At 38.9% G+C, this 12,376-nt stretch overlaps 1 protein-coding gene across 4 annotated transcripts in view; it reads left to right on the top strand.

Moving 5' to 3' along the window:
* The window catches only part of LOC111873781 (DNA repair protein REV1), an 80,233-nt gene that overhangs the window by 48,199 nt on the left and 19,658 nt on the right, over positions 1–12,376 (top strand). For all 4 annotated transcript variants that reach the window (XM_023868732.2, XM_023868733.2, XM_023868731.2 and 1 more), the window contains exon 8: positions 8,695–9,892. In XM_023868732.2, the coding sequence (XP_023724500.1) occupies positions 8,695–9,892 (1,198 nt within the window). The remainder of the gene's footprint in view (positions 1–8,694; positions 9,893–12,376) is intronic.

Here is a 12,376-nt window from a genome sequence, read left to right as displayed (position 1 = left end):
CTATACAAACAGTTATGTCGATGGAACAATAATGAAATTGTCTCGCACAGTGTGATGATGATGATGATGATGATGATGATATGATAGTGATATATAGTGAGAATTATTATGAAGGCAAGAAGTAAGGATGCCTGTTGTCCATTGTTCAGGCAATTAAATATTCTGCCCTTATATTCTCAATATATATTTTCTGTATCAATATTTATTTATTTTAAATGTACAGTCTCTTGTTTTATGAATGTGTGTATTTATTATTATAATAGTCATTTAATATACTTCTGAGAGAATTATTTATTTGTATGTATTCTTGATGCATGTTAGATGTTACTATGGTTTTCTTTTGATGTGTGAGTGATGTAATACACATTATTTGATGTTGTATTGTTTATTGATAATATCTATTCACATGCATTGTCTTTACAAACTGGATGAATTTTATTAGATAAATGGTCAATATGTTTTTCATCTAGTATTTAAGTCTTCTTGTAGTTACATTTTATTATGTTCAATGATTATGTCATGTATGTTTTATTATGTTATTTTGACTGTTCCAATGATTGGTTGGAACATTTGTTTTGATATCTGACATGTTCTATATCCAATGGTGTGTGAGCTTGTTTCTCATCCTGTAACTGGATCTACTTGAATACATTAAATATGAATGAATGGGTACTGATAATAAATTATTATAGCATTTCTGTCAGTAGATGGCATCGAGTGTGACTTACTGATTTTTACAGAAAAATGGACTTTAATGTGAGATATTTCTGATACTGGTTGAAGGCCATTTGAGGAACATATTGTGAGTTTTTCTGTTGGAATTACATTTATCACTGTGCAGCCTTAGCATTTATAGCTGGTAGTACTGTGGTAAGGCTTGGCAGTCAGAGTTAATATGCTAAGCATGTAATACTTTTAAACAAATTTATATAGTTGATTATTTCTGCCTTCTTGGATGTGACACTGTGTAATCTGGTACATACATACATACATACATACATACATACATATACATTTGTGTTTCTTTAAAATATTCATAAATGTGCCACCGGCACCAAATATAAAACATGTCAACAAGCAAACAAAACATTGGACACTTATACATTCACAAATAAAATCACTAGCATATATAATCCATACTTGTCAAAAACACATACAATAGTTAAAAGGCAATACAAATTGCAGCAAGTATATATAAGCACAGCCAAGGACATAGTGTTTAGTGAAGTGTGCACTGTCAGACACATCTTTTCCTTAGCTGTAGGTCTTGACAGAAAAGCAAGAATTCCCCGACAGTATAAGAAGGGTTTTGAAGCAATACATCCTTTAATTTCCCAATAAACTGTTTTTTATTATGTACTAACTCAATTAAAAAATCAGGCAAACTATTAAAAACTTTTACACTCATGCAATAGACTCCTTTTTGCCTCTTTGTTAGATGTGATTGAGGAATATGTAGGTTTCTAACTTGTCTTGTTGATTTACCATGAATTGTATGATTATAAGTGTAATACCCCAAATTGTTTATCAATAGTATCTTTAAAGATAAAATATATTGAGAGGCCAATGTCAGAATTTTTAATTTTTTAAAAACTGTTCTACATGATTCTCTGGGTTTCATTCCCATCATTATCCTGATGGCCTTCTTTTGTAAAAGAAAAATCTTCTTAGCCTCCGAGTTTCCCCAAAATACTATTCCATATCTCATAATTGAATGAAAGTATGCGAGGTAAATCATCCTTAGTGTTTCAATATTGCTATACAATTTAATATTTCTTATTGCAAAGCATGCCTTGCCCAATCTAGACAGCATCGATTCAATCTGTGACTTCCAATTCAGGGTCTAATCAATTTCAGTGCCCAAGAATTTAACGTGGGTTTCCTCATGCAATATCTCATCATTAAACTTTAAATGTATAGACATATTATCTCGATTAATTGTATCAAATTTTAACACTTTAGTTTTTTTTTTCAGATTTAGAGACAGGCCATTACATGCAAACCAGTGGCTTAAAGAATTCAACACAATGTTAGACCTTACTTGGATTTCATCAAAATCAGTGCCTGATACTAATATGCTTGTATCATCTGCATACAACAATAACTTATTATCAGTATTTAATGCTGATGACAGGTCATTGATATATAAAAGAAACAGCAAGGTATTTCCTAGTGCTTTGGAGGAATATGCTGTCTCCATCTTTATGAAGGCAGCATATTCTCTTGCAACAGTCATAAATATCTACCAGAATAATATTATATTTCAGCATCCTGTTGTACTCATCTACCTCCATCCCTAATTCAACCAAAAAATGTTCACAATCTCTCCCTGATCCAGCATAGCACCAAAACCACAATCAATTGCTAATGTTTCAGCTCCTATTTGGTCATCTTCAGGCAGTTGTTCATTTTTTGAAATTGTCGCACTGCATCAGATTGTAAATCCATACATTTCCATGCTATTGCATTATTGTTGTTCACACTAAAATATGTTTGTGAATGAAACTTTCTCTCCATTCTGCTTTATTTTCTTTATGTGGCATCCATGTTTGTCAGCCCCTTTGTATGCATGTTGTCACTAGTTGGATGTATGTCCCTTGTCTTTTTTTGGTTGCATTAGGAATGGAGGAGGTGGATGAGTGAGTGATCCACCAGACTACATGGCATCACATCCCAGAAGACTGTTAGATACTTTTATTAAGAAGTCTGCTAGCATCACTGGATCTATCAGTGTAAAGTGTTGTTTTGTGTAGAGGGTTCAAAAGAATTTTTGCTAACAAATGGGGCTGCATCACCTTTTCTGTTGTCTGCAATAAATGTGTTCCAATGTTGGAGGAATAGCTGACAGTGCCATAAAAGAACTCGATAGAGGCAGAATGGAAGTCAATGCTTTTACATACAGTGAAGTCTGTATTTAATGAATTTGTGGGAGATGGATGTCTTACACTAAATTAAGGCTTTCACTAAATGGAGGTTATGCATTATTACATCAAAAGACTGTTCATTTTCGTGGGGCACATACTGTATAGAAGTATTTTAAAATAATTTCTTACATAAATGATAAACTGTTTCTACACAAATACATACTGCTACATAGCGATATGAAATTAATTTCTGAAATAATTAATGACATATGAAATAAATAATTAAAGAACCTCACTCAACAACCAAAGTGACTGTGATGCTCAAATGATGTGACTTTAGTGCGTGTTCGGTATGTGACATCACTCACCAAATAGTATGGTTGTGATGTAACAATTTCTGGCTGATAGAAAACGTAACTACCAGTTGTTATTTTGACCACAATAGAGGTACAAGTTCTGGAAGGTCAGAAATTACTATACTAGAGGTGTGTTATTTACTAAATCAAATAGAGGAAAAGAATGTGTTACCTATATTGATCTGTGGGGGGGGGGGGACAGAAAAGGTGTTCACAGAATATACAGGATTTCACTGCATAGCTCTAGTACTTAGAGGTGACAGTCCTCTGACGCGAGGTAGGAGAAGTATTGGTAGTGGCAGGGAGAGCTCCAGCATGCCAAGTGTGGCGGGGAATGCAGTACAGGTGTTCTCAAAAGGAAATAACTTTTTACCTCATTGTGGTGCATAGTGATGATGGTTTATTCCCGTTGATGTTCACACATCTGATGTTAAGTTTTAAGTGCCAAATGGCAGACTGTTATGCAATATACACTATTATACACTTTTCACTGTTACATACACGAAGAGTTTATTTACATATTACACAGGTCTGTTCTAAAGGGGCAACAACGGCAATGTCAGATTATTTTTTTTTTTCCAGTGGAACCACAGTTTCAAAATAATTTTCTTTGATGTGGAGATGCATCCCTGAAAATCTAACATTTTCTTCACCTTTTCGTGAACTTCTTTCAGGGTAGGTCTCCGTTTTTTGACTGTGTAGAAGTCATTAATTGTTCTTCGCACCACAGACTCGTTAAAGTCATCCAAAGTGGCTAGTGGAGATTTCCTAGGTCTTTATGGGGTGTCGAAAAGGAAGTGGAAGCCCCAGATTCGACATTTGTTGTTTCTCTTATTATTTTTCTGACACTACTTTCCGATACACCTGTTGCTTTTGCTACTTCCACTCCTATGTTCTTCACTGTAATTGTTGGCCCGGCCTCTTTCATATACTTATATACATTACTAACAATTTCTCTTGATTGTGAATGCAACACTTTTCCACTCAATTTACTTCGTGTAGGTGGCATGTTAAAGGAGATAGAAAAAATGTACAAATATAAATAAACAAGAAAGAAAATCAACGAATAAAAATAAACAATAAAATAAAATATTGTCACTGTCACCACTTGACTTCTGGCCCAATACTTCAATGCGACGTCTCAACTATCTTTGGCTGTGGTTGGAGCCCAACTGTCTTCGGCGACGGCTATCCCAATACTGACTTCTTGCTGTCTTGTTGCTGTCTTCTGTCTCTGTAGCTCTCGGCTTATGTAGGTGTTCTGCGGACTGGATACCAGACACCATTCCTCACTGTTTCGTTTCTACTGTCCGCTGTTACGTAACGGGCGCAATGAACTCTCTGTAGTTCATTTCTTGGGAGACACATTCGTTGCTTCTGCATTGTCTACGCAATGGCTCCCTGTTCTTTGCGTTACCATGGAAATGCCTATTCCAAACTCATGTGTTCGGCAATCCTCTGCCTCGGGAACGCTCCTTCGCAATGGTCTGTTTGTATTCGATTTGTCGCTGTCGGAACTCAACAATTTCCATTGTAGCCATTGCGCGGCAATGGACATAAGGTAACGCATCACAATATTAATACAGTAATTAGAGAATAATACACTCAAATTCGACTGCTAGAGTCAAAACTTTTTAACTTGACTGTACTGTACAGACGTCAACTCGCACTGAATGCAGACAAATGACTAATGATGACACCCCTCAACTTTCACGAATGGACCTGCCCATCCACTGCGCAGCTTTTCCTGGACTGTCAGCTCTACGTACTAGAGCTTTAATATGCTGTTCATTCAGCCCCGTTAACATCAGAATCATTATTACTATGATCACTGTTATTTACTTACATAATTGCATGCATTCAGTTTGTGCAAATAGATGCAAATCAGATTCTTCTGTAAAATTATATGGTTCTTTTTGGTCATCACATTATATGTCATGCACCGTTTCTGTATTTTCTTCCTAATCATTGGCTATATGTTACCATACAGAATTCAGGACCTAAGATAGCTCAGTTTGTATAGTGAAGGGACTGTTGGCTGGATATCCAAGGCATCTGAGTTCAGTTCCCAGCAGAGATAAGAAGTTTTTCACTTCTCCATAGTGTCCAGACCAGCTCTGGGGCTCACTCACACGCCTATGCAATGAGTGCAGGTGATGTTCCCTGCGGGTGAAGTGGCTGGTGTGTGAAGCTGGCCACTCACTTTCATCTATTGCAGAGGTTAAGCATGGTGGAGCTGCATATCCACTTCACCAATATGTCTACGTGGTTAGGCGTTTTCCTGTGATACAGAGTGCCGCACAAAATATACGTCATTATTGAGCAATTAATTTCACGCCATGGCTAAGTTGGTTAAATTCTGTTGTCTCACTCTGGAGCCTTGGATCAGTCACAGGTGACTTCATGATGAACAAAAAGTGGTGCCGAAGAATTTACACCAAGGTTGTTTGGTTTTCCCCTTCTAATCAATTTTGCACCATTCCACTCCCAGAGGTGTGTGATAGCCCTTACTAGACAGCACATTAATAGAGCCTCGGTCTCTAAATTGCAGACTTAATTTCTGACCCAGCACTCAGTAGGTTACAATGTAAGGAAGTTTGTTAGTTGTGCTGTTACTGATTCTCATCCAGAAAGTGTTCCTTTGTTTCCCTGTAGTGGTATTTATGGCACAAATTCTTCTCCGGCCTTTTGATGTGGAGATCCATGTTGTCTGCTGCTTGTTCTCGCAAAACAAAAGTGCTTTTAATGTACATTTAATTTGCATGCACTATTTCTTTTAAACAATTAGTTCTGTTCCTATCATTTTTTACAGGACTTTATTTAGGGTGATCACTCACTCACTCATGGAACTGAGCCCTTCTTGAGGAGCTGCCAATTTTGCAACTACTCAAGAATTTCCCAGCATTTTATGGAAACCGAAGGTTCATTACCATGTTCACAAGAGCCCTCCACCGGTCCCTATCCCGAGCGAGATCAATCCAATCCATTCCTCTCTATCTAAGATCCATTTTAATACTGTCCACCCACCTATGCCTTGGTATTCCCAATGGTCTCTTTCCAACTGGCTTTCCCACCAATATCCTATATGCATTCCTCTTCTCTTCCATTCGTGCTACATGCCCTGCCCATATCATCCTCCTCGACTTGATCATTCAAATTATACTTGGGGAAGAGTACAAGTTATGAAGTTCCTTATTACGCAGTTTTCTCCAACCTCCCATCACTTCATCTCTCTTCGGTCCAAATATTCTCCTCAACACTCTGTTCTCAAACACCCTCAGTTTATGTTCCTCCCTTAAAGTCAGAGACCAGGTTTCACACCCATAGAGAAACACAGGCAAAATAATAGTTTTGTATATTCTAATTTTTATGTTTTTAGACAGCAGGCAATAAGACAAAAGACTCTGAAATGAGTGGTAGTAAGAATTACCTGAGTTCAGTTTCCTCTTAGTTTCCTCCTGAATCAGATTTTGATTTAGTGTCATTCCCAAATATCTGAACTGTGCCACATTTTCAAAACATCTGTTAGCTATCTTTGTGTCATGATTTTGCCCTGAATATTGGTGATGAGACAGCAACATATACTTAGTTTTCTCTGTGTTTACTTCTAGACCAACCTCTTTACTTGCGTCAGTTAAAGTTTGTGTGTTTTTCTTTATGGTATCTATATTATCACCCAGTAGATTCACCATCAGCATAGACCAACAGCTGATGTGTCCCATTTAATTTCAGTCCCACCTGATTTTCCTGGACCTTCCTAATGGCATATTATAAAGCAAAGTTGAAAAGAAGTGGTGATAAAGCTTCTCCTTGTTGTAGACCATTCTGGATAAGGAAATTATCAGACAAATGTTTACCTATATGGACTTTACCGTACAGTTCATTTAATCACATTTTAATCAGCCTCACTTTGGGACGAGACTGCATCTCAATTATGGTTCAAGGTATTTATAGTGTGTTTGACTCAGTGAGCACTCCTGAGGTTAAGGCTGTAGAGACAAGAATGTATTATGAAGGTTGTTTGGAAAGTAAAGATAGAAAGTCTAGAAAATATTTGTAAAGCATTTTTTTTGGATTCATTTGTACCACTTTTACAACACACCTTTATTTACTTCTCAGCATAGTCACCATGGATCGCAAAGCATTTTTTTTTGGATTCATTTGTACCACTTTTACAACACACCTTTATTTACTTCTCAGCATAGTCACCATGGATCGCAATGCACTTAGTGAGCCTGGGAACAGGTTTCTTTATTTCAGCATCGTAGAAATCTCCCATCTGCTCTCTTAGCCATGTCATCACTGCGTCTTGAACCTCATCATCATTCGAAAAAGTCTTTGCAGCCAGACTTTAATTCAATTTAGAAAAGAAATGATAGTCCCTTGGTGCAAGGTCTGGGCTGTGTGGTGGATGGGCCAGTACTTCCCACTTGAAGGATTGCAGCAACTCCTGCATGGCACAAGCAGTGTGCGGACGGGCGTTATTGTGCAGTAAGCAGACTCCTCGCAGCAGCCTTCCTCTCCACTTGTTTTGAATAGCCTGACACATTTTCTTCAGCATCTCACAGCAAGCAGCAGCATCAATGTTGTCTCGTCTGGGCAAAAAATTGACGAGAAGTTGCCCCTTCCTGTCCCAGAAGATGGTTGCCATGATTTTTCAGTGTGATCGTGAGGTTTTGAATTTTTTCACTGTTGGTGAGTGTGTGTGGTGCCATTGCATTGATTGTAGCTTATTCCCAGGTGTGTGATGAGATACCCAAGTTTCATCTTTTGTCACAGTACAGTTCAGAAAGTCGTCACCTTGATCCTTGTAATGTGCAAGGAATGCCTGTGCCGCAGCCACTCAATTTTTTTTTGTGATCATATGTCAACAGTATCGGCACCCTATGTGTGCACAGTTTCCAATAGTTCTTGACACTTCTGGACATTGTTAATTAAGTTCATCAATGGTTAAACATCTGTCAGCACGAATGTTTTCATTAATTTTTTGGACGATTTCATCAGTGATGATGGATCACCTTCCACTCTTTATTTTGTCATGAATATCACTTCTTCTCACTTCAAATTCAGGACACCATTTTGTCATGTTTTGCTTGTTCATAATATCTTCACCATAAACAGAAACCAGTTGGCAATGAATTTCAGCAGCAGTTTCTCCTTTCGTGTGAAAAAATCGAATTACTGCATGAACCTCACATTTGGCAGATTTTGTAATGAACATGGCCATTTTAAACACACTTTGAGCACAATATTTTCTGTGACTGTGGCTGGTGTACTCTGCCCTGTCCTATGGATCATATCTCACACGGCAGCACTGACATTTCTGGGGGGGGGGAATCCCTTGCATTTTTACTGGGCTTCTGTCTTTACTTTCTGAATATCCCTCATCGAATTATTCATAAGCGTTAAGTGTAGCAAATTCAAGAATATGTTCCTGTGGTATATCTCTGTATCTCATATTTTATTTTTTTCAGGGAGGTGCTTTCAATTTTACGACAGCTGTCAGTCAAACCAAGTGATCTGCGAGGTATTGGCATCCAAATGACTCGTCTGGAGAGTGAAAATGTGAGCAGGAAGCTTCTAGACAGGTTCTTGATGCGGAGCACCGGAGAAACTCAGCAAGTTAGTTCCAGTAATGCTCCCCAGGAAGAGAGCAACATACAGAAAATGTCAAGAACCAGTAATGAGGACAGATCCTTATCAAAAAGGGACATCATTCATGAGGCTGGCCCCAGTAGTGCTTCCCAGGAAGAGAGCAACATACAGAAAATGCCAAGAACCAGTAATGAGGACAGATCCTTATCAAAAAGGGGCACCATTGATGAGGCTGGCCCCAGTAGTGCTCCCCAGGAAGAGAGCAACATACAGAAAATGCCAAGAACCAGTAATGAGGACAGATCCTTATCAAAAAGGGGCACCATTGATGAGGCTGGCCCCAGTAGTGCTCCCCAGGAAGAGAGCAACATACAGAAAATGCCAAGAACCAGTAATGAGGACAGATCCTTATCAAAAAGGGGCACCATTGATGAGGCTGGCCCCAGTAGTGCTCCCCAGGAAGAGAGCAACATACAGAAAATGCCAAGAACCAGTAATGAGGACAGATCCTTATCAAAAAGGGGCACCATTGATGAGGCTGGCCCCAGTAGTGCTCCCCAGGAAGAGAGCAACATACAGAAAATGCCAAGAACCAGTAATGAGGACAGATCCTTATCAAAAAGGGGCACCATTGATGAGGCTGGCCCCAGTAGTGCTCCCCAGGAAGAGAGCAACATACAGAAAATGCCAAGAACCAGTAATGAGGACAGATCCTTATCAAAAAGGGGCACCATTGATGAGGCTGGCCCCAGTAGTGCTCCCCAGGAAGAGAGCAACATACAGAAAATGCCAAGAACCAGTAATGAGGACAGATCCTTATCAAAAAGGGGCACCATTCATGATGCTGGCCCCAGTAATGCTCCTCAGCAGGAGGTGTCTAGAAGTGAAAATGGATGTGCTGGGAGGTCACTCTCACAGTTCATGCCCCATGAAGTGTGTGACTTGGATGAGGAGGTGTTGGCTGCCCTGCCAGAAGATATCAGGCTTGAAGTTTTGCAGGCATATCAACCCAGAAGCAGTTCTCAAGTAAGGAGGGATGAAGTAGTGACACGTGTGAAGTCTCCAGCCAATGAACAGGTACTGAAATATGTTAACAGTCACTATGTCCATGAGCTGTAAACTAATTTTGTAATCCAAAGTTACTTTTATGAAGCTGTGGGTCACCTAAGCACAGAGAAGTTTCTGCTCTTTAGTGTCTCTGTTGTGAGTCTGTATTCTGTGCCAGACTATAGTAACTGGGAGATATTACGTTCTTGCACAGGGACTATACATATTATTGTCTTCTGGTAATTGCTTTGGGGGAACATGCTGCATCTGTCTTCAGGGTAGAAGACTAAGGTACATGGATAATATTGGTGATGTAGGGAGGGAAGGGCAAGGACTTTTGCTAAGAGTGAAGCAATGAGAGCAGTGTTATGCTTCCCTTTCCTGCTTCACTGGTCTCATTTTCCTGTATGGGTTGCTGTTTTACCCTGAGATTTGAGGTTGCGAGTTCCTTCTAAATGTTGGTAAATGTCTACCACACTGCACAGTGTCACATCCAAAAGGACGGTCGTCTTCAAACTGATCAACTTTGTAATATTAAAACTTGAAGGAACAGTAAGCTAACACCGAAGTTCACCATTGGATGTGATTATTTGCCAGTTCAGTCCAATTTAGAGCTACCTTATAAACCCCATTCAATCCTTGAAGACTACAGAACATGTAAAGCATTTGGAGGTGGAAGAAATTTAAATATCGAAGCATCACAGTGCAGCATTTCATTTCAGTTGGAGTATATCTGGAAGTAATAATATTTTTGTTTTCTCATCGTGCTGCACTCAAAAAAGTACACAGAACTGAAATGTCCATACCAAACTGTTTTAAAATTAATTTTGGCACAGTGGATTTATAAAGATTGTGAAATACATGTATAGTGAAGCCCATTTAATTTGTTTTCCCATCTTGATTGTTAAAAGAATTTTCTTAAAAATTTATTCCTTACAATTTTTGTACATTTTACTCTTTTGTCATATTTCCCACAAAAATGATTTCCCAACTAAAAGCATGTGACAAATGCCACAGAACCAATACTTTAGGAACTGAATTTGTTTTTATAGGAGCACATTGTAGCATAGTGGTCCGGGATAGCGTAGTCAGTATACTGACTAGCTACGGGCTGGACATCCGAGGGGTCGTAGTTCAAGTCCCGGTAGGGTCAAGAATTTCTCTTCTCCATGTCGTCCAGACCAGCTCTGGGGTCCACTAAACCTCCTATCCAATGGGTACTGGGGTTAAAGCAGCAGTGGCGTGAAGCTGATCACTCACCTTCAACTAGTGCCGAGGTCAAGACAGTGTTGATCTATACATCCACTCCCCCATATGTCTTCATGGCGTAGTACTTAATTAGTTAATCACAGGGACAACTTTACCTTTTTAGATGGTAGCATAGTTGGTTGACGCACTATGCTACAAGCTGGAAGATTATAGGTTCGATTCCTGATGAAGTCACTGAATTATTTTCAGTTGACCTTATCCTTCCAGCCACACTATGGCCCTTCAGTTGACTCAGCCTGTAACAGAAATGAGTTCCAAGAATCTTCCTGGGGCTGAATGGTGGCTGGTGTGTAAGGCTGATAACCCCACCACCATCTGTGAGCCAATTGTCTAGAAAATGTGGGGGTGTCAATATCTCACAACCATATGGTACTCCACGGCCTGTTATGGGGATATTATTACGTTTTATTTGTTTTTTAGAAAAAGGTGTGTATTTAACTTGCCAAGTGTGTATTGCTCCTTCAGTTTCCCCCATGTACAGTAATGAGACAACACTTTGTCTTCCCTCTGAGTTTATCACTTGGCAGGCATGATTGATGGTACACTTTCATGTTCTCTTAGTATATCTTTCACTTCAATGAATCAAGTAAGATTTGAGCCGTTAGTACATAAACCTAATCCATTTGATATTAATATTACTGTTCAAATGCTGGCAGAACTGATTCAAGCAGGAGGTGAAACATTGCTGTCTGACATCCATAAATTCAATAATTCTATTTGGAATATGGAAGAATTGTCTGATTAGTGGAAGGAGTCTGTTATTGTACCAGTTTACAAGGACGATAAAACTGACTATAGTTACTGAGGAATATCACTCTTATCAACTTCATACAAAATTTTATCGAATGTCCTTGTCTCAAGGTTAAGTCCTCCATCATAATCATCATCATCATCATCATCAGTAATCTGTCAGATGACAGGTCCACAGTCTCTTCCAAAACAATTCCTCCACTTAATGCGATCTAGAGCTTTCTCCTTCAAATGAAAGTATCCTCTTCTGTCCCCAAGGTCATCCAGCATATTCTTACGTCTTCTTCCTCGTCTTCTTGTCACTTCTATCCTCCCCTCTATGTTTCCTTCGATAACTTCTTTTAGAAGGCAGTTTCTGCGTAAAACATGACCAATCCAATTAGCCTTCCGTTTTCTTATTTCGTGTAGGATATTCCTCTGCTCACTGACTCTAATTAACACTTCTTCATTTCTCACATAATCGGTCCAACTGATCTTCTCCATTCTTCTCCAACA

The sequence above is a fragment of the Cryptotermes secundus genome, unplaced genomic scaffold (genome assembly GCF_002891405.2).
Source record: "Cryptotermes secundus unplaced genomic scaffold, Csec_1.0 scaffold214, whole genome shotgun sequence".
In the NCBI taxonomy this organism is placed as follows: Eukaryota; Metazoa; Arthropoda; class Insecta; order Blattodea; family Kalotermitidae; genus Cryptotermes; species Cryptotermes secundus.
This window is presented reverse-complemented; position numbering and strand designations above follow the sequence as displayed.